Source organism: Sorex araneus, chromosome X, assembly GCF_027595985.1.
Source record: "Sorex araneus isolate mSorAra2 chromosome X, mSorAra2.pri, whole genome shotgun sequence".
NCBI lineage: Eukaryota > Metazoa > Chordata > Mammalia > Eulipotyphla > Soricidae > Sorex > Sorex araneus.
The window spans coordinates 304,739,356-304,763,016 of NC_073313.1; the positions used below are offsets into that span (position 1 = coordinate 304,739,356).

Consider the following 23,661-nt stretch of genomic DNA (forward strand, 5'->3'; position numbering starts at 1 on the left):
GTCCCCCAAATGTGGCCAGGTGTCACTCTTGAGCACGGAGTCAGGAGTGACCCCGAGCACCACAGGGTGTGCTTGCCCACATCAGTAAGTGAACAAAATAGGCTTTTATTTAGTATTACGCCTGTTATTTCTTTTATTTTTCTTTGGGGGGACCACACCAAGCTGTGCTCTGAACTTATTTATGGCTGGATCTGTTCTCGGGAATCACTCCTGGTGGGCTGATAGGGGGAGCCAGGAATTGACCCTAAGTTGACCACATGTAAGGTAAGTACCCTACAATCTGAACCCCTGAGCCTATTTTTTTTTTTTGTAAGCAAGGAATAGGAAAGAATCTAGTCCTTCTCATCTCCCGAAGCTAATCATTTATTAGGAGATGCTAAGATTCAAGGGAGTAACCACCCACTCCCAGGGAAGAAGCATCTTGTAGTAGAGAAGCGGATTGCACAGGCAACTTCACTGAGTACTGGTGTCACTGGAGCTGTTGTAGGAACAGGGGCTCCCGGACACCAAAACACTATTTTCAAATAATGAGACATTTTTTAAAAAAGGACAAAAGAAATAAAGCAAGGCTAGTTTATCTGACAATGGGGCAGATGACAGAGACATGGCACATGGTTCAAATTTTAAGGGGAATAAGTTGGCTATAATATCTCACATCTCTAAAACTTTGGTTTCCTCCTCCTCCCTCTCCCTCACCCACCTGGCCCTTTGTGTGACAGAGCAGATGGTGGAGGCAGTCAGGTCCAGGCTCAAGGACGGAATCCAGGGCCTCACCATCCAAGTCAGTGCACCTGGCATTCGGGCCATCTGCTCAGCCCCAGAACTGAGAACCCATTCCTGTTCTGTACTATGTATGGTTCTTCTTGCGTGGGACAAAGTGTTTTGTTTTATAAATGAATTTCTATAGTGATTTTTTAAAAAGAGAGTGAGATATTTCCAATTCTAGCCTTTAAAAATACCCTGGAGCCTAATTTTTTCCCCTCTAGGTGAAACTGGTGGTTAAGAAAAAGCTACTTTCTGGGGCCAGAGAGATAGTACAGCAGATAGGGACTTGTGTTTGACTTGGGTTTGATCCCCAGCATCCCATATGGTCTTCTGAGCCCACCAGGAGTGATCCTTGAGCACAAAGCAAGGAGTGGTCCCTGAGCAGAGCCATGAGTAAGCCCTGAGCACAGCCAGATGTGGCCCAAAAATGAGAGAGAGAGAGAGAGAGAGAGAGAGAAGTTGGTCCAAAGGATGTCAGTCTTGTCTTGTATTGTTAAACTGAGAAGGAGAGAGAAAGACACGGAGACAGAGACAGAGAGAGAAAGAGAGAGAGAAAGAGAGAGAGAGAGAGAGAGAGAGAGGGAGAGAGAGCACTTCTATCTAGGTAGGGAGGCAGTTTGTAAATGAGGTTCACTTAGTAGGTGCTAGAGTGAGGCCCCGGAAGGAGACAGTGCAGTTTTCATGGAAAGAAAAGCTGCCTTAACACTTTCCTGGTGGCAGATCAAAGGCTGGAGTGGAAATGGCAAACAGGCCTGGGGAGAAAAGTCCCAAGAGTCATTTTGTTGTTTTAGATTTTCAAGTTCTCCCGTAATAAATTAATATTATTAATTAACTTGTACAGAGATGTGGTTTCCAAAATTTCCTCACACTCACAATGAGGTAGCACTGTCGTAACACTGTCATCCTGTTGTTTTTCCATTTGCTTGAGTGGGCACAGTAATGTCTCCATTGTGAGACTTGTTACTGTTTTTGGCATATCGAATACACCACAGGTAGCTTGCCAGGCTCTGCTGTGCAGGCGGGATACTCTCGGTAGCTTGCCGGACTCTCTGAGAGGAACGGAGGAATCGAACCCAGGTCGGCCTCGTGCAAGGCAAATGCTCTACCCATTCCTGCAAATATCTAAATGGTTGTGTTGTTTTTTGTCAGTGCGAGAAAGCAAATCCAGGCCCTGTCATACACAGTGTAAGGCCATTACTGTTGACCTGCACCTCAGGTCCTGCAAACATTCATTTTTCACTGGGGTCAGGGAAGGAAGGGGAAAGAAGGCTAATTAGTCTAAGAGGGAGTAAACGGAATTTACTGAAAGTTACCTAAGAGACCTTTCACTGAAGCACTGAAGTTTCTTTCAAGGGAGGTTTCAAAGGATGAAAAATGAGTAGGGGAGACACCTTACCTGTCAGCTAATTCCACCTACAGTGTCTGAACTAGAGTCTCTAAAGAAATAGATTAACAGGTGGGTGGGGGACAGGCCACAGGCAGCAGTGGTCAGGACTTACTCCTGGCTTGGTGCTCAGGGACCTCTCCCGGCAGGGGCTCAAAGGACCGTATGTTGTTCTGAGGATCATACCTGGACTGGTCTTGTACAAGACAAGTGCCTTCAGCCTGTACAATCTTTGACCCTGAAGTGAGGATCTCACAAGCATCTTGCTTTCGTGCCATCCACTTAGATCAATGCAGCCAATGTCTAGACTGAGTTGTCTGATGAAGGCTGATGGTTTCGGGGAGGAGAGCACAGGGTCCAAGGAAAGTGGGCTCTGGGGGCGGGGGGGGCGGTGGACACAAAGCCTGTTTCCCTTGGAGGAGCTGCAGGGGCACCCTCTAACTTGCAGGCATGTTCTCTGAACAGAAAATTATAGGATCCCTCTAGCCATGAGTGACTAGGCAGGGTGATCCCTGAAGTTGTCCTATTTGTCTGGGGTAGCACAATTTGTTCAGGTCTCAGCTGGATGCACTGTACTTTCAGGTACTACCTAACAGGTAGAAGAATCTGCGTTCTTGTGGCCAGAGCGATAGCACAGCGGGTAGGGCGCTTGCCTTGCACACAGACAACCCGGGTTCAGTCCCTTGCAATATGGTTCCCCAAGCACCGCCACGAGTGATTCCTGAGTGCAAAGCCAGGAATAACCCCTGAGCATTGCCAGGAATGATCCAAAAGACAAAAAAAAAAAAAAAATCTGTGTTCTCACCATATTCTTTTTTTCTTTCTTTTTTTTTTTTTGGGGGGGGGGTCATACCCAGCGATGCACAGGGCTTACTCCTGGCTCATGCACTCAGGAATTACTTCTGGCGGTGCTCAGGGGACCATATGGGATGCTGGGAATCGAACCCGGGTGGGCTGCGTTGCGTGCAAGGCAAATGCCCTACCTGCTGTGCTATCACTCTAGCCCTCACCATATCCTTTAACCAGTGCTGGGAAGTGCCACCGAGATGCAGAGGCCCATGTGCCCACACGCCTGGGCCCGCACTGTTTCTCATTCTCAGGCTAAAGCTTCTTGAAGCAGAATCTGCACTCCAGGAATGGAAAAGAAGGTGGGCGTGTTCCCTCCAATCACCAGGGTGCCTCTGGCTTGGAATGGCGCCTCCAGCAACGACCTGCACGGAGCTGCCTGGTTAAAAGGCACCTGGGGAACCTGTTAAAAATAGAGATCCATGCACCGGTGGCCTTCGAGTCACATCCAGCACATCTGAGGAGCTATCAGAAGGGAAACAAAGCTTCCTAGGTGGTTTGGACATGAAAGCTGCACTTGGCCCCACTGATGCGTCATCTTCCTCTGCTCCCGCTGGTGGGATCTACCGTTGCTGTGGAAACCACTGAGTTACTCTCAACCAGATGGGATTTCACTTTTCTTTTTTAAAGTACACATCTGGTTCAAAAATAGAGGACATTATTTTTGGAAGAGATGTGTTTTCTCTCTCTCAAGATATTTAGAAAGGCAAGGCAGAGCCCTCACTAAGGCAGAAAATTCTCTCATCAGAAACCGAATTCAACAGGAAGCAGGCACCCCTCACGCTGTTCCTCCAGAGAAAGCGTCTCAGTGATTTCCTGAGGCATGTTCCAATGTGAGCGGTTGCCTGGCAGGAAGCTCAGGCTCACAGGTCTTCTGAGGGGTCTGAGGGACCTGAGGGGTGCACAGGGGCAGGCCACATCAGGATTCTGCAGCTCTAGCTGGAGGGAGCCCTGGAAGAGGACTACTGAGAGAACACCACTTCCAGACACTCAGCTGACCAGGCTGTGTTGCCCTGATCAATACCCCCCAGTGATGTCCTGTGACAGGGCTGAGAAAGGCTGAGGGCTCAGGCACTAGGGGCAGAGAAGGTTTCTGCAGTTCTGTACTGCAAAGGTGGCCTGAGGAATTCAGAGCTTAGCAATTTTGATTTCCCTTCTCCTGCAGCTTACAAAGAAAATTCTAGGTGCGAGAGAGAGAGAGAGAGAGAGAGAGAGAGGGAGAGAGAGAGAGAGAGAGAGGGAGAGAGAGAGAGAGAGAGAGGGAGAGAGAGAGAGAGAGAAAGAGAGAAAGAGAGAAAGAGAGAGAGAGTACAGTAAGGCAGTAAGGTCTGTGCCTTGCCTGCAGCCCACTCCAGTTTGATACCTAACACTACATGGTCCCTCCAGAACCTCCGCTGTGGCCCAGGTGATCCCCAAGTCCAAGGTCTGCACTGAGCCACTAGTTTGGCTGGCTGCGCATCTCCAGGAGGAGCCTCCCACCCCCACCCTGGCCCATCTGAATGGTGCGTCTTCAACAGCAGGCTCCCGCACACCACTGCTCTTTTGAAACCCTGATGTATCTCCTTGGGGTACCAAAGCAGATTTTCCTCTGCAAAGACACTGTCCCTGGTGTCCTGGGGAGTGGGGTACCCCCATGCTGAGAGCAGTGACAGGTCACTGTAGAGTGGACGAAGCTGGTCCTTCTCTGAAACAGGAATTCCTCCCATTTGTTCCTTCTCTTCCTCGCCCAAGCTCTATATGCTAACCTAGAGAAGCATGTTTTTTTTTCTTTTTGGGTCACACCTGGAGACACAGGTGTGGCTCTGCAATCAGGAATTACCCCTGGCGGTGCTCAGGGGACCATATGGGATGCTGGAATTGAACCTGGGTCGGCCGCGTGCAAGGAAAATGCCCTACCTGCTGTGTTATTGCTCCAGACCCCCCCCTTTTTTTTAAATAAACACAAAATCTTGGGTTTTTCTCCCAGAAATGCTCTTAATGTGCCTCATGCATTTAAGAGGCACAGAAAAGTCAAACCAGCCATGTAGCTCCTATTGCCTGTCAGCACCCTCCCTCCTGCCACACAAAATCCACAGCGCACCAAGATTTCTATCAACCCTCTTCAAACCCTGAGAGGGTTCCAGCCACCTTTCCCAACTCTCACATCCCGTCCAAACTGAGCGCTTCCCTCTGCTAATACAACAGACCCGCCAAGCACTGGCTTCCCTCCCAGCTCTACAGTGGGGTTCAGAGAAGCATTTGTCAACAGGACACAAAGAATCTGCTAGATTTCCTCAGAGAGTAAATGTGTCCCAGTGTCCCTGCTTGGGGCCAAGCCCACTAGGAGACAGTGACATGAGGACAAGATGCCGATATGAGAAGCAGCGGGTGGGAACACAGGACTTGAGAAGAGGTGCGGGCTGCAAAAGAGTGGAGAATAAAGCACAGTACCTCACCAGCCCAGACTCCATCTCACACCCCCATGTCTGACTGGCTGGCACCACCTCCCCGCTGTCTGCATCCACCAACCTTCTCTGGGCACCTTCTTTTGGATCTACTGAGACACATGAGCACAGGGACACCTCTCCACAGACAGTCTCTCACCTGGACACTTAGAGTTTGGGGGACACTCGCAGAGTCCTGAGAAGCTGCAGAGAAGTGCAGCTTTCCCCTCTCTCCTAGGCTTTAGGTCAAAGTCATTTAGAGATTCTTATTCTGGTACCCGTGGATGAGATTCAGGGCTTCTGGGAACCTCTTCAAAGTGTATAAATTGTGTGTGTGTGTGTGTGTGTGTGTGTGTGTGTGTCTTGGTGTCCCAAATTTTCTGGAGCAAGAATCACCTGATTCTTTTTCCCCAACAAATTTCAAAGGTACTCTAGAAAACAAAGGACTCAAACCTCCCTCTGAGACAGGAAGTGAAGCGCCCATAAAGAAACCACTGATCGGTCTTTCACTGGTGCAAGCTGCATGGACAATCACCAGGGCAGCCTGCGGGGATCAAATGCTCATGCAGCCCCAGCTCAGAGACCAGCTTCGTACCTTGGAAGCAGCCATCACCGCCGCTGTGGCCGCCACGTTCAAGCCCCGCTTTCCGAAGTGCACCAGGGCATCGTAACTTTTGTCTTTTGCTTGGACTAGGCAATCGTCAATTTCCTGTCAAATGGAAAAAAGAGACACAGTGAACTGTCAGAGCCGGTGAAATCTTTCCCTTTTCTCCCTCCTGAGTGCTGGGCTTGGCTGCCTGCCCCATCACTGATTCTCACAGGGATTCTAGTGTGTGTATGGAGAGAAGAAAGGGTGAGAAGAGATATGGGGAGGGGGTAGAAAACAAAATCTGCAGTGGGGGTGGCGGTGCTGGGAGACAGAACAGCAGTCAGGCTTCATCCATTCCTCGCACCCTGCGCATCACTGGCCATGGTCCACGAGGCTGCAGCCCATCATCATCAGATCCTCCCCCCAAAAAAGCAAGAAAAGGAACTTTAGAGAAAAAGCAGACTTTATTTATTTATTTATTTTTTGCTTATTGGGTCACACAAGCATGATGTTCAGGAATCACTCCTGGTAGTGCTTAGGGGACCATGTGGGATGCCAGGGATCAAACCCAGGTCGGCCACATACAAGGCAAACACCCTACTCGCTGGACTATCGCTTTGGCCCTCAAAACAGACATTTCCTAATCCTGAAAGCATGTCTAAAGTCCTCTAACCTTCTAGGAAGGCTCCAGAGTGCCTGAATGGAGACTCTCCTGCCCTCTCGTACACGGTCACCCCGTTAGACAATGAGGGACCTGGGAAAATGTCCAGCAAGAGCCCAGCATCTAATCCCACACTTGCCACGAGCTGGGGGACAGTTTTGTCAAGCTGAGCCTTGACAGTTTTGTCTTCTGGATGGAGCAGTGATGGTGCTAAGTCGGGTAGCACAGCAAGCAGCAGGACATCATTCTGCTGAGCACAGGTTCCCAGAGTTATCTGGGTTTTTTTACCACCCCCGCCTCCTTGAGGGGGCTGCAGTGGTCAGGGGTTACTCCTGGCTCTTCACTCAGGAATTACTGCCAGTGGGCTCAGGGGACCACACGGGAGCCAGGGATGGAACCCAGGTTGGCCATGTCCAAGACAATTGCCCTACCCGCTGTACTGTCACTCCAGCCCTGACACCTCCTATTTAAAAACAAACAAACAAAAATTACTAAATGCCCTCCATCTGCCTTCTTTAAGGGAACCAATAGAAAGCGCCCTTCCCCACCCCCAACCAGTCCCTATCAGCACCCTCGCCCCCAACTGGCCTAGTGTCCTCCAGGGGGTGATGTTTTTCAGTGTGGGAAACACTAGCGTCTCCAACTTTCAGGAGAACCTAGAGTGCTCCTGAGTTTAAAAAGGCATATAACTAGTGAGTTATACAATGTTGGGCCCAAATAATTCCATTCTCGGGCATTTAAGGTAATATGTCAAAAGAAGGAACTAAGCTTCTTTCATATGGTGGTCCAGTCTTGGTCATCACAAAAACAGCAGAAGTGGATTTTATTCACACATGTTAAAGTTCTCAGACTGCAATTATGATACCTGTTTTATTTTTTGTTTGAGGATTTGGAAATACATTAAACATTTATTTTAAAAACAGTTTACATAGACTGGCAGGCACAAAAGGTCATCAAATTCATAAAACCAAAGCAACTGTTCATTTTATTTTATTTATCAATTTTGGTGTGGGGGCCACACCAGCTGTGCTCAGGGCTTACTCCTGGCTCTCTGCTCAGGGAGCACTCCTGGTAGCTCCGAGGATTATCTGGGTGCTGGGAATCAAACCCAGATTGGCTGTGTGCAAGGCAAGTGCCTTACCTTGGCCCCAGCAACCATTCATTTTAATAAGTTTGTATCTATCATATGGTAGGTCAAAAAAAAAAGAAACAATTCATTGAGAGAAACAATTACTGAGAACAAAACTGGTGAAACAGTTTGAATGAAGGTGCTAAACAAAAATATAATTGTATAGAGTGACATTTTTAAAGATCTTAAAATTAATTTTATCTTAAAAAGATACATATTGGAATTCTTCCTTGAATTTTTATTGTTGACCCTTTCCTTAATTTCTCCCAGGCTTATTTTTTTTAACTCTCACATGAGACAAAAAAATTTCAGTTTATAGATGCTTGTGAAGTACTTTAAAGGTGAAAGACAAAAATTATGATGACTTCTCATTATTTGCTGTGACTATTACCATACTGATCAATAATCATTATGACTTATTGACTGACAATCACCACAACAGCAGCAGTTTGTTGACAGCATACATTTTTATCATCAAACAAGGAAGCAAATGTTGTACAAGGAATCAACTACATTCCAGTCTCGCTCCTGGAAGTAGTAGCTTGATTCAAGTCATTTCATTTCTCTATGCTTCACTTTTCCTGTCTATGTAAATTTTCTGGTTTTCTTTTTGTTTGTTTGTTTGTTTTGTTTTGTTTTGAGGGGCTCCCACAATAAAATAACCTGATCTTTTCATGGATAAACTTTTAAGTTGTTTTTTTTTAAAAAAAAAAAAAAGAAAAACTTGTTTAAGGAGCGAAATGCAGCACGGCACCAATTACCTTTTCTTTTGAAGACAGTGTGGGATGTACAAACTTCCTATACAGGAGACTGGAGCCTTTTGTGTAGGGAGACAGCAGCCAGGCTACAAATGCTATTTTGAGTTCATAATAGAAAGGAAACCTAGAGAGGGGGTGGAGAAAAGACAGGTTTCATTAGTCCTCAGAGACATGATGATGAGGGGGAGAGCAGGAGATCTCTCTCTCTCTCTCTCTCTCTCTCTCTCTCTCTCTCTCTCTCTCTCTCTCTATCTCTATCTCCTTCTTTCCATGCATCTGCATTTATAAGGCTCTGATCCTTCTTTCTCTCACTTACACAGGAGAGTGCACCCACACAGCACAGGCACAAGGCCTCTTGGACAAGCTGACTCTTATTTCTTTTGTGGTCAAATCCAACCAGAACCCAGGCTCTCCCCAGGATTCACCCAGGGTCATGCTGGCAATGCTTCTTGCGGGGCTACGCTCATTCAAGATGGGGCTCCCACTGTTGGAATATAGCTCTAAATATGTTAGGCCTGACTTTGGTTCGTCCTTGCTCCCCTTGCCCAAGGAGCTTAGGTTTATCAGTCACACCCATCAAAGTGCTCCCGAGTCACTCCCATTCTTTTGTTTATCTGTAACCAATTCTACCAGTTTATCTGCTCTTCCCTTAATCAAACTCTGTTAATTGGTAAGGTCAGAACTTCCTAGGACACTGAATATTATAACATTGCCTTTCTCTCCTCTTTATGCCTTTTGAATAATTTACTTTAAAGCTATGTCTTTTTTGTATAGACACAAGAAGACAATATTATGTTTTTATAACTTAAGACTTAATTGGCCTCGATATTCCCTCCTGGGCATCTGCTTTCTCCACTTAAGCCTCAGTTGCCCTCAGTTCCTAGCACCCCAAAGTAGGGTCCCCGACGTGGGACGGGAAGGATCCAGGGCAAGCGGTGAGTTATGTGCTACCCTGGCATCGAGATGGGCCTGGCCAAAGTGCCTAATTCTTAACTATAAGTTAAGAGCTTGATCATAGACAAATACTGTCATGATCCAATAGTAATTATGAGACTGGGACCCTGCCAGGGCTAGGAAAGACTGATCTGGCCTGAGCACTGTAGTCTGAGATTGAGATGGCCCCAGGAGAGCAATTCTATAAGCTTTAATGCATCTCTTATTGTGTCCATACAAAATAATTAATATTATGAATTCTTATATGTTTGCTGGCTGAGGAGAAGAGAAACACATTCATGGGACTCTGCCCTTGGGTGGATCCTCCTGCTGAAAGAGAATTAAGTCCTAGGAGAAGCATCCCCTGAGGAAAAAGAACCTTAATCTATTGCTGACCACACCTATGTGTATGCCCCAACCCCCTGATGCTGTGGAGATTTAACTAGGCTGGAAGAGTGGGTTGGGGGCAGATCCAGATCCACAGGGGCCAGATCCACGGAGCCAGATTCATGGGGGCCAGATCCACGGGGGCCAGATCCACTGATCGAGAGAGAGACCGAGAGCCGGGAGAGAGGCAGAGAGAGAGAGAATGAAGTAGGATGGGGGAGAAAGAAGCAGGAGGAGAATTTTTATTACAATTTATAAGACTGTATTGTGTTTGGAATTGTTCCTCTTTCTATTTCAAATTTTTGTAATTTTGTAAACATAAAAGGGGGAGATGTTGGAATATAGCTCTAAATATGTTAGGCCTGACTTTGGTTCGTCCTTGCTCCCCTTGCCCAAGGAGCTTAGGTTTATCAGTCACACCCATCAAAGTGCTCCCGAGTCACTCCCATTCTTTTGTTTATCTGTAACCAATTCTACCAGTTTATCTGCTCTTCCCTTAATCAAACTCTGTTAATTGGTAAGGTCAGAACTTCCTAGGACACTGAATATTATAACATTGCCTTTCTCTCCTCTTTATGCCTTTTGAATAATTTACTTTAAAGCTATGTCTTTTTTGTATAGACACAAGAAGACAATATTATGTTTTTATAACTTAAGACTTAATTGGCCTCGATATTCCCTCCTGGGCATCTGCTTTCTCCACTTAAGCCTCAGTTGCCCTCAGTTCCTAGCACCCCAAAGTAGGGTCCCCGACGTGGGACGGGAAGGATCCAGGGCAAGCGGTGAGTTATGTGCTACCCTGGCATCGAGATGGGCCTGGCCAAGGTGCCTAATTCTTAACTATAAGTTAAGAGCTTGATCATAGACAAATGCTGTCATGATCCAATAGTAATTATGAGACTGGGACCCTGCCAGGGATGGGAAAGACTGATCTGGCCTGAGCACTGTAGTCTGAGATTGAGATGGCCCCAGGAGAGCAATTCTATAAGCTTTAATGCATCTCTTATTGTGTCCATACAAAATAATTAATATTATGAATTCTTATATGTTTGCTGGCTGAGAAGAGAAACACATTCATGGGACTCTGCCCTTGGGTGGATCCTCCTGCTGATAGAGAATTAAGTCCTGGGAGAAGCATCCCCTGAGGGAAAAGAACCTTACCCTATTGCTGACCACACCTATGTGTATGCCCCAACCCCCTCATGCGGTGGAGATTTAACTAGGCTGGAAGAGTGGGTTGGGGGCCAGATCCAGATCCACAGGGGCCAGATCCACGGCGCCAGACCCACCGGGGCCAGATCCATGGGAGCCAGATCCACGGGAGCCAGATCCACGGGGGCCAGATCCACAGATCGAGAGAGAGACCGAGAGCCGGGAGAGAGGCAGAGAGAGAGAGAATGAAGTAGGATGGGGAGAAAGAAGCAGGAGGAGAATCAGAGGAGAATGGAGATGGACATGAAATAAACCGATCGAGCAACCAGTTTGGCCTTCTTCCTTCCTTCGCCTGCCTCGCCGCCTGCGCGCCCCTTCCTTTCTTTTTATTTTTATTTTTATACACCCACCATGGCCTGCAGGCTCAGCCATCCACCCAGTCCTTCTCCCTTCACTTGTGGCCAGAAGGCACAAGCGGCTGGACAATTTACTGCAGAGAAGAGCAGAGCGATGCTCTTCACTGAGAAGAAAAGCCTCCTTCTCCTGCCTGTCCTCTTGGCTCCCGAAGAGGCAGGGACAGGAGCCAAACTCGTGCTAGGAAAGAGGGTGCTGTGCGCCCAGCTCATGTCAACAGCAGCCAGACAGATCTTGAATTTCAGGGTATCAAAAGAGTTTAGGTCAAGATGTGACTTGGTGGTAAAGTACATGCCTCACCTATAGGAAGTGCCTAGCACCAAAATAAATAAACCAAATTTTTATCTCCAGCACCAAAAATAAGTAAACCAATAAAAGGGGGGAAAGGCATTTAGGATGCAGAGAACATTAATTCTGGAGCTTGAGGTCCTTCATGCCATTCTGTCCACACACATGTACCAGTCCCTATATTGGCTGACCACTGAGACAGTGTTTAGCCACGGAGACCAGATCCCCACCCTCTTAGAGCTTGCAGTCTACTGGGAAATACAGACATGATTTTGGAATCCTTGAAACGAAGGCAAAGTAGTCAAAGAGACAGACTGATTTTCACAAATAATACAGAACGGCAACCCACGACCTGTCATTAACAGGTCTCTGCACAGTCCCTTTGCACATTACAGTTAGTCAGCCCCGTCTCTGGATGCAGTCCCAGAGCACTGGGCTTGCCAGCAGGGCATCCTTAGAACTTCAGCCCCATTTGCCTTGAGCAGAGAGCTTGCTCCATCCATACCATGTGCAACCATGTCTGTGGTCCTGAAGCACACTAAGAACGCCTTTCCATTTTCTGTAGGGGGGAAGGAGTGCACTGACATCTTGGGGCCACGTTTACTTCAGAGAGCCTGCTGATTTCTGAAGACAGGAAACAATGCACTGGATAGCAAACCTTGGACAGGCCAACCAGAGTCCATGACCCCCACGCCCTCAACACCTCCTCCACAGAGCTTTCACACGCACATTCTCCTCGCCAGCCACTGGCTCTAAGTATCCCGGGCCAGCTACTGGACCACCAGATACAGCCCCCACAGTCAAGCGGGGCCTATGGAAATGATTCAGGCTAGGCCATCTGAGACCCGCTCACCTTGCCTCGTGCGTGCTTTCCACAGAAACCACAGTGTAGGCTCTTCCCCACATTCCCACCCCTTTCTTCTTGATCGGCCCAGGGCGCTGTGTGGCCTGCGGTAACTCCGATTTCTAGGGATCGGCAGAGAAAACACTCCATCCTTCCTTGGCTGTGTCTAACTGGTCCCAAATAAAATGAAGCCCAGGTAGTCTGAAAACATGACTGAGGGAAACAAGACCTGTGCTTGTCTGGAAAGATCAGAAATGTAACTCTTCCACGGCATCCTCCTCAGATAAGGAAGTCAAGTGAAAATCCCGGTCATTTCAGGGCCCCTTACCTGTCCTATGGTCCCCTCACCTCCCCAACAGAGTGGAACAGCCACTCTGCCCCACTCCACCCCTCATCAAGGTCTCAGAGTCGGCTGTTTTTGCTGCTGGCAGGCTCTTCCTGAATGAACATTCCCTCCACATCGAGAGGATAAGATCATGTCTAGATTGTTTAAAATTTCACAGCCAGAGGAGAGAAGGGCCAGGAGAAGACGGATGCATGATTTTCCCACACTGGATCATGTTGGTGCTTATAATGGAGCAAATTTTGTCTTGAAAACAAGTATTTGCCAGCCCCAGGGGGAAAAAAATGAATCTGGCAAGCACGGGCACTGACCCAAGGTACACACAGTCCCATGAGAATCTGCCACACTGCAGTTCTTTTATTATGTAAGAAGCATTTTTCCTCATAGGTAAAACACATATACAGTTTAGGACTCTGAGAGGGGGCTGGAGAGATAATAAAGTGGGTATGGCGCTTGCCTTGCAGGCTGCCAACCCTAGTTCAATCTCTGGCATCCCATATGGTTCTCAGAGCCCCACTAGAAGTGATCCCTGAGCACAGAGGCAGGAGGAAGCCTTGAGCACTTCAGGTGTGCCCCCGCCCCCCACCAATAAAAAAGAATCCATTTCTGAAACAAAACACAAGTAACTTTTAACAGCAATATCTCTGGGGAGAGGAACCAAAGGCCCAGGGGAAGACAAAGTGTCCTGTTTACTTTCAGCGTGCTATTTTACAGTTTAGTGTACGGCTTCGATTTTACATCGTCCTGTATGTTTATTACTTTATTCTTTCTGAAAACTTAAGTGAAAGTTTTTCACTTCACTGGGGGTGGAGCTGTAGCACAAGCATCAGAGCACAAGCCTGACGTGTTCAAGGCCTTTGGTTCCATCCTGACGCTATGTGAGGCCCCGAACCCGTGCCGATCCAGTGTGGCACTGCTGTTCCTGAGCGGCATAGGGCGTGACACCGAAGACAATAAACAAAAGAGAAATGAAATCATCTACACAGACTGAAACTTCGAGTCCAGCCCCAGGGCCTTGGGAAGACAGAGGAGGGCCCAGGAGTCCCGGGTCCACTCCCGAGGACTCAGCTCCGGCACGCCTGTGCTGGGTCAGGGCACAGGCAGGATGACACCAGCATATAGAAGTATGTCATCAAGATTCCTTCCCTCGACTGGAAGCCACACTGGCTGAGACGGTTATTTCTCCCAGTGGAGATGAAAGTCAGGCTCTTCCCAGGGAGAAGAGCTACCTACTAACATGACAATGGCCACTGACCCAAAACGGGGTCAAGAAAAGGAGTGTTGGGGTCTGTTCTTTGGGCCTGGGATGACCTGGAGAGCAAGTTCCTAAGAGTTCCCCTTGGAAATACTGGACATACTGGGATACTGGAAATACTTTCCCAGTGATAGATATGTCATTGTGGTGAAACATTCCGACACCACTTGCAAAAAAAGCCCCATAATCCCAAGTTGCAAAAACAACCCTGGTTAACTCAAGGGTTTCCCCTGCACTGCTTTCACATGTGCACAAACTCGGACTCTTCAAGTATTAAGGGAGATACTGTACATTATTCACAGTTTCTTTCTTCTGAAAGGAAGAACTGGGTGAGAGAAATAGCTCAAGGGGCTGGAGCACAAGCTCTGCATGCAGGAGGTCTGGGATCCATCTTGGACTCTACAACCCCCCAGGAGTGATCCCCAAGCACAGAGCTAGGGATAAGCCCTGATAATAGTCAGGTGTACCACTCCCAAGAAAAAAATAACAAAAAACTAAATACACTGAACAGGCCAGGGATATAGTTCAGTGGGAGAGCACATGCTTTGCATGTATGAAGCCCTGTGTCCAATCTCTGGCACTGAAAAATTAAAAAGTAAGTAAGAAATAAAAATCAAAGTAAATAACCATTATATCCTATAATAACAGTTTAAAATGTGCATATGTATGGATATACATTCACCTATATTTATTATTAGAATGTTAGTGAGAATAATATAATTGAAATATTAGAATATTAAATATTCTAAAATATTTATTTTTAGAAAGAACAAAATAGCAGTCTTGATAAGGGTGAATGGTGTAGGAGAGAAACTTTATTGAGTACTTTTGTGCACAGTTTCTTTTCCTTTTACTTTTTCCTTTGGTTTTTGAGCCACACTTGGTGTTGTTTAGGGTAACTTCCAGTGTATTTCCTGTGGGTTGTTCCCAGCAGTGCTCATGAAACCATATGATGCCAGGGACCAAACTCGGGTTATCCACATGCAAAGCATGCACCGTCCTTTAAGCCATCTCTTCAGCCTTCTCCCATTTGAGGTGGGGGTTGAACCAGAGCTTAAGTGCTGAGGGATATCCATGGCCCTGTGCTCATGGATCACTCCTGGCAGTGTGTGGGGGACCATATGAGGTGCCAGGAATGCAACCAGGCCACATGCAAAATATGTCCCTTAACCCTTGAATGGGCTCTCCACCTCAATTCAACCCTTCTGCAACTTATGAATGTATGCCTTTTTTGCCAACTCCATTAATTGATGAACTGTGTTTATTTTGTACATCATTAAACATTACAAGAACAATATCTGCATTTATAAGGTAATCCCATAAATATTTGAAAAACAATTCCATAGATTATTATTCTTCTTTTTTGTGGTGCTGAGATAGAACCCAAGTCTCCTCCATGCAGAACATGAATTTTACCATCCTTGCCCTTGACTAGGTATTTATTCAGAACAATCCAGACACTTCTGAACTGTTAAAATTCTGACACTTCTCAGCTCTGAAGGAAGGCCCGAGTGTGTTCCCAGATCTTTCCCAGACCTTCTCTGACCCTGGGCTATCCCTTCCCTTAAAATCTTCCAGTTCCTTAGGTACTTACCAACAAAGGAAGATGTCAGTGAAGGTCTCTGCTGTGGTGAAAAGTGCAAATATAATCCAGTACATCATCCATTTGACCTGTTGGAAGAGACATAAACAAAGTCAGTAATGCCAGGTCATCTAAAACTGGTCTCCCAGTTTCAAGAATGGGCAGAAACTGAAGGAGCCCAGGCAGGCAGCTTGTGTCACTGATCCTTTCTCCTGCCCTGTGTCCAGCGCCAGTCCAGACCTGGGCTGAAGCACATGATATCGGTTCAAGGTGGGAGGAAATCTCACAGGGAGGCCTGCAGACCAGGAGAAACTTTGCATTTGGTCCAGTCCTTTATTTCAGGATGGGGTAAGCAAACCCTCAAGTCCTCCAGAGACACTCCCTGGAATGCACCTGTGCCCCACTATACTCTCTGGGTTGGAATAATGGGCATCCCCATTGAGAACCCTTTCCTGGGGGTCAGGGATGTGGCTTAAGAGGTAGAGCATGTGCTTTGTGTGTGTGAGGTCCTGGGTTTGATCCTTGTCACCACGCAATCCCAAGTAATACCAGGTGTGGTCCCCACAAGTATTAAAGTAATAAACACACACACACACACACACACACACACACACACACACACACACACACCTCTTCTCTGGAAGAAAGCCCCAAGACCATCATAAAAATTGGGTACAACCAGCCAGCCTGGTTCAATGCTTTTCACGCCATATGGTCTCCCAAGCACAGTTAAAAATCATTTACAACTATATACAGATATGAAAGAAGATTAAATGGGAATAAAATATAAAAATGTCCTAGTTATTACAGAGACAAATTTTTTGTTGCTCTTTTGGGGCCACACCCAGTGCTGCTCTGGGCAGAGTTCTGATTCTGTGCTCAGGGATCACTCCTAGTTGTGCTCAGGGAACCATAAGAGGTGTTGGGGTTGATTTGTCTCATGAGATGAATCTCATACAGGACACGCTCTCTACCCACTGTACTATCTTTTCTGACCCCCCAAACAAAATTCTTAACCTAAAAAAAAAATTGGGTATTACTTTCTAATCTTCTTTCCCACATTTCCATTTCCTCACTTCTCTCCCACAGCTGAGGCTTCCCTTACTTTCCTTTCTCTTCATCTACTACTACAAGTCTGCTGACTGCTTCCCTCTCTTCTGACTTTCTCTCACCTGCCATCCTATAAACGGCCACCATTAATCTTCCAAGAGAAATAATGCATCTGAGCCAAAGAGATGATACAGGGGGTCAAGCACTTGCCTTGCATGTGCCTGAGCATGGCCAAGAATGATCTTTGATCAGAGCCAGCAGTAGCCTCTGAGCACAGCTGGGTGTGGCCCAACTCTCCAGTCCCCACTCAAGAAAAATGAACACACTCAATTGCTCTCCCATTTAAGGTATTTCAGCATGCAAAATGAAATCCAAACTCTTGAGTATCTCCTGACTTCTGGAGTGATGAAAAAGTGTCTCCACTTATCTTCCTATCCAATATAATACTATTACTAATACTAATAATTCCTATTCAATATAATTCAATATAATCCTACCTAACGCAATAAGACAAGAAGTGTGGGGAAGGCTGGAGCCATACTAAAGTGCTTGCTTTACCCTGTCTGCAGCTTTGATCTCCCAGGTTTGATCTTCAACACTTCGTAAGATTTCTTGAGCCCCACCAAGAGTGATCTCTGAGCACAGAGCCATGAGTAATCCTATGGCACCACTGGGTGCAGAAAAAAAATGTGGGGGGAAGTCAAGAGAAAATTATTCTTTTTTTTTTTTTTTTTTACTTTATTTTTATTTTTTTTATTTAAATTTTTATTTTATTGAATCACTGTGAAAAAAAGTTACAAAGATTTCAGGTTTAAGTCTCAGTCATATAATGATCAAACCCCCACCCCTTCACCAGTGCATATGTTCCACCACCAAGAACCCCAATATACCCCCTCCCACACCCAGTCGCCTACCTGAGTGCTAATGATCTTCACCTTATTCTCTCTATACTTTGAATACATTCAGTTTTTCAAAAGAGAACTCACAATTATTATTTGGAATTTTCCCCCAACAATCAAATCTGCTGAAAAGGCATCATTTGATAATTTGTTTTCCATTGCTGAGAATGAAGATTATATGAGCTTTGTATTTTGGATTTCTGATATGAGAAAATTATTCTTGCAGGTGGTATTATTGTCAATCTAGACTTTAGAAAATAATTGGGGAAAAAAACTCTTGTAAGCAATGATAGGAAGGTTAATGATATAAGGTTAATATCATCAAATCAATTGTTAGGGGCCCAAGGATGTCTCAGTGGTATAGCACCTGCCTTGTATGGAGCGATAGCACAACGGGTAGGGCATTTGCCTTGTATGTGGCTGACCCAGATTTGATTCCCATTACCCCTTATGGTCCCCTGAGCACTGCCAGGAGTAATACCTGAATGCATCAACCAGAAGTAATCCCTGTGCATTGCCAGGTGTGATCCAAAAAGAAAAAAATACAACAACAAGCTCAACACCTGGTGACAAGTACATGTATTGCATGTGATGATGGTAGTTCTGCTGTCTGTGATCCCTGGTACCACAAGTGATTTCCAGCAGCACCTCACCCAGGTGTGTGCAAGCACCACAACTAAAGGACGAGACTCATAAAATTCATCACAACTTACAAAGATGTGTGAGTAGTGCAGCTAGGAGTGTGATCCCTCAGTGAGCATGAGTGTGTGCACTACAACTAAAATGTATGAGCTTGGCAAGCACAACAAAAAGAATGTGTTGTCAAATGATTAAAGGATGCAACCCCTGGAAATTACCACAAGGATGTGGGAGGTGGAGGGTAGTTAAGATAGAGTAGGGTCCATTATGACCATGTTAATGGGAAATGATCACTCTTGACAAGACCTGAGTATTCAAAGTACATAAAAGAATACACATGATAATCTTTCAGCATCTGTATTGCAAACCATAATGCCTAAAATAAGAGAGAGAAAGTGAAAGAGAGAGAGAGAGAGAAATGAGGTGATGCCATAGAGGCAGGGTGGGGTTGGGGATGTCTTGGGGGATGGGAGCAAAACTGGGGACGTTGGTGCTGGGAAATTACACTGGTGGAGGGATGGGTGTTGGAATACTGTATGACTGAAACCCAATCATAAACAGCTTTGTAATGCTCTATCTATCTCACAGTGATTCAGTAAAATAAAAAATTGATTTTTTTAAAAAAAGAGTGCAACCTCCAGCAAGCACATGTGCGAACACTGCAGCTAAAGGAATGCAGCCCCAATGAGCACTGCAGCTGAGTGGGTGCACACCACAACCACAGCTAAGTATTGATTCCCAATCACTGCAACAACATTAAAGTAAGGCAGAGAAGGTGGAAAGTAGATACTTAAAAAAGAAAATAATTTTACGGGTGTGAATAATTTTAATTGATCCCATAATATCTATTAAACTTCTTGGAGGGTTTTTCCTCCATATGAAATAAAGAGAAAGAAAAAAATTGGGGTGGGAGGGAAATAAGTTGACAGCTACCACCACATCAGCTCACCACTGGCCCTGCTCTTCAGATTCACAAACTAAATCCCTGAGGAGATACAAGCCAAGCAACTAAAATTCATGGACACATTGTCATGGACACATTGGTCCCCCTGCTAAATACTCTAGGACATTCTTGGGAAGGGAGTGGACTGAATCCCTGCCCCTTCGAAGCCTTGGCAGTGGCACCCACAGCCACTGCTGCCACCATGACAATGGCCTAATCACACAGCTTCACTATGAATTTCTGCAGACTCATCCCAGTCCTACAGGTCCTGAAGTTTCTGGACCACACTGCTGCATATGCAGCCACGCAACACCTCTATATTCCCAAGAACTAAAATTCCAGCAGGAGCAACGAAATTAGATGGGAAAATAACAGAGAAACCAACTCAACTCCACAAACAAAAACAATGACATAGACGGCTCCAGCAATGAATAGCAACTAGTAATGGATATTAAATTGTCAGACGAAGGCTTAACAACTCCTTGGTGAGCTATAGCAATCTTCACAAATCTTCTATTACTGAAGAATTTTTGATAATTTGTTTAACCAGTTGGTTGTAACAAGTAATATATATAATAAATTATTGTGTGCCTGCTAAGGCTTTATAGGTAGTTGGGAAAATGGGACAACGGTGGAGGGAAGGTCACTCAAGTGGTGGGATTGGAGTTGGAACATCAAAAGCCTCTAACAACTGCATTATGATCAAGTTTGTAAACCATGTTGTGTAAATAAAGTATTCAAAAAATGTGTTCTCAAGGTGTCAGGCTGGGATAGGGTGGTGTGGTGGGGTGGCAGTGGGAGGGATCCTGGAACCCTGGTGGAGGGAAGGGAAAAGGCACTGGTTTTGGGATTGGTGCTGGAACACAGTATCTCTAAAACCCTACTATGAACAACTTTATAAATCGTGAAACTTTAATAACATTTTTTCAAAGACTTAACAAACTCTTCGACACAAAACAAGAAAAGATCTGTGAACTCAAAGATATGGAAAAGATTCGACCACATTAAAGTTCAGATTAAAAGGAAAAATGTCTCAATACTTATGGCGCATGATCAAGTATGAAACTGAAATTTTCTAGAGTAACAGAAAAAGAGTATGGGACAGAAAAAACAAATCCGAAGAAATGTTATTTTGGAAACAAAATTTTGTCTTGAAAGTTGAAGGAAATTTCCGGATCTGCTCAAAAATAGAAAACTTACAGAATTAAGGGACCTCCAGTAAGATAATATAAATTCCAACTAAGAAAAATTTTTTTTAAAACCCACTTGGTCACATTATAGTAACATTTCTGAAATACAAACTAGAAATCTTAAGAAGAGGAAAGACACATTAAGTAAAGGGGAATAATAGAAACTGTAGCCCTGTAGCCCTGTTGTTCATCCATTTGCTGGAGCAGGCACCAGTAATGTCTCCATTGTGAGATTTGTTGCTACTTTTTTTGGCATATCGAATATGCCACAGGTAGCTTGCCAGGCTCTGCCATGCAGGTGGGATACTCTCAGTATAAAACTTATAACCTATTTTTCATCAGAAACAATGAATATAAAATGAAAATGGGATAGTTTTTAAATTTTAATTTCGTATTAAAGTATTTTCATCAAGAGCTATAATTTACAAGGTTATTCATAATTAAGTTCTAGACTCACCATCAGAGTGTTCCAACACTAATTCTACCACCAGTGTCAACTTCCCTTCACCAGGTTCCCTCCCAGCCACTCCCCTCAACCCCCAGCTTGCCTCCTTGACAGGTACGTTTTTAAGCTTGATTGTGGTGGCTTGAATCTCCTGTTTTCAGCGTTGTTGACTGCATTTTGGATATAAAGCTATACCATTCCTCTTCACCACCCAGGTACTCAAGGCCCTTGACCTCTGCCTTCTGTTACTTCCCATCTACTTCTTGCTACCCACCTTGATCTATTTTCCTATCTGTCACCCTTCCTATATTCTGGGACCAAGGATGATCTAGATATCCTCCTATTACGTACTCTGCATGGAATAGAATCTTTACAGTGCTAGAAAACCTTGGTAAACCTGGATTCTATACGCAGAAAAAAATAACTTTCAGAAAATAAAAATAGCCCATCGTCTTTGTGAATCTTAAACATATGGCTTATTAGATTAGAGGCCTTATCAATTCAGAAAAAAATAAACAATCCCTAGGAACAAGACTGGCTTAGTCCATACAGTAACTGCGTTACCACACCCAGCCAAGGCCACATACAGCAGGCCAGGCTGCATAGCAGGCAGCAGTTAACAAAGTCTAGTCTAGTTATAGAGCTGGAGCGATAGCACAGTGAGCAGGGCATTTGCCTTGCACTCGCGGGTTCGATTCCTCCATCCCTCTTGGAGAGTCCAGCAAGCTACCGAGTGTATCTCACCTGCACCACAGAGCCTGGCAAGCTACCCGTGGCATATTTGATATGCCAAAAACATTTAACAACAAGTCTCACAATGGAGACGTTACTGGTGCCTGCTCGAGCAAATCGATGAACAACAGGACAACAGTGCTACAACTGTCTAGTTATAAACTGACTTGCCTGCTGCGACTCTGGATCCAGCAATCTGCAACACCGGTGTCTACATACTCCCTCTGGAGCCTGAATTCCCTGTCTATAGTCTATTATTTCTAGCTTTGAGACCATGTTCTAGTATCTCCAGTTAAAAACAAAAGACTGAGAACACCAACAACAAGACCAAGAAAACAAAACAAAACAAAATCAACCCATTCCCTGACACAACTTTTAGCTACAAATGTTTCCAGTGCACTCTGTGTGTCTATGGCCTCATCCCCCACTGACTCCGTGTCCTGCATCTGTGGCACAAAGACTGCTTCTGATGGGGGGTTGACTATGGGATAGGAGGCACAGGAAGCCCTTTTCTGTGCCTTACTTAACTTGCTTGATTTTATAGGTGTTTGTGAAACTATCATTTCCTGAACTTCTCCTCCTTGCTTCCCTCTTGACTTTATAGCTACCTTTCAGGTTCGCTGATTCCTCTCCAAGGCTTTGTTCTGAACATTCTTTTCTAACTCTAGATTAAACACCCTTCCTGGGAAAAATTCGGCATTCCACCTACCACAGCCAACATATCACCAACAGCTATCACTTCAACTTACCCTTAGTTTTTCGTCACACCAGTGGCAGTGCTCAGGAGTTAGATCCAGCTCGGCTGTTGGGGGTTGTTTCTAGCAGTGCTTAGGGCACCATGTGGTGCTGAACTCAGGCAAAACACGTGCCCCAGCTCATCGGGCTATCTCTCTGGCCTTCACTTTCTTGTTCCTTTTGAATCTCTCCCTCTATTCCTCCTATCAGCTCCTTATTTCAGACCATCCACATCTCTGTTGAGAAAAGAACCTTAGCCCTTTTGCTATACCTTGACCCCGCCTAAATATGTATTCCATATTCCACATAGACAGATCTTAACTCAAAATCTGTTCTCTTTCTTGGATTAAAGCCATTAGCAGTTCCTTATTGGTTGAAGGCAGTCTGCGGGCTCAGAAAGAGGAATAAGAATGCCCATAAGAGAGCCTTGGAAAAGCAAGAACAAATTTTAGGAGAAAATCTGGCCCATGGACAAAATTTAGGCATCCCTGGTAAAAAAAAGGCAAGTTGAAGTGGTTCTCCTCGGGCATTTTCCTTCATACACTCCTCCGCTTTAAGATACTGCCAGCAATCACACACACAAAACATGATTTTACCTTAAAAATTTGCCTTTTATTATGATGTTGGTTGAGTTAAAAGCATGTATTTGCAGGTTCTTAGGTGCAAAGGGTCTGCACTCAGCAGTGCTGGAGGGCTAACCTATGCCAGGGATCCAACCAAGAGCCTCATACATGCAAAGCATGTGCCCTGCCGCTTCTTTGTACCTGAAATAAAGCTATCTTAGAACAAAACTATAAATGTCACCTGTGAACCCACGACCATTTGAATAAATAAGGTCTATGGCTTCTATATTTTTCATGTGATATACATGTATGTATATATGTGTCATATTTATATAAAATATGTAACAGTGACCACTTTGGTTATCCAACACTCACTTTGCCATGATTCCCATATTTTAGTGTATAAGTAAACCTTCCAATAAGAATTCTAACAACTCATCTACTTGCCGAATATAAATTTCTACAGCCGAGTTCAGCTCCAGGTTCACATCTCTGGGCAAAGTTCTTGCCTTCTTTGCAAAGCTCTGGCACAATAGAACTCTAACTTAAACGCTTTAAAAATTAACTTGTGAGAATCAGAGAGATAGTTTGCCTCGCACATGGATGACATGAATGACACTGGTTCCATTCCCCTGAGCCAGGAAAAATCCCTGAGCACATAACAGTATGTCCCCAAACAAACAAACAAAAATAACAATTTAAATTGTCAACC

At 45.2% G+C, this 23,661-nt stretch overlaps 1 protein-coding gene across 2 annotated transcripts in view; it reads right to left on the reverse strand.

The window, feature by feature from the left end:
• REEP1 (receptor accessory protein 1) overlaps positions 1 to 23,661 on the reverse strand; it is a 122,251-nt gene that overhangs the window by 35,938 nt on the left and 62,652 nt on the right. For both annotated transcript variants that reach the window (XM_055121727.1, XM_055121728.1), the window contains exons 3-5: positions 15,766 to 15,842; positions 8,559 to 8,679; positions 6,014 to 6,127 (exon numbers count right to left, since the gene is read on the reverse strand). In XM_055121727.1, coding sequence (XP_054977702.1) covers positions 6,014 to 6,127; positions 8,559 to 8,679; positions 15,766 to 15,842 — 312 coding nt within the window. The remainder of the gene's footprint in view (positions 1 to 6,013; positions 6,128 to 8,558; positions 8,680 to 15,765; positions 15,843 to 23,661) is intronic.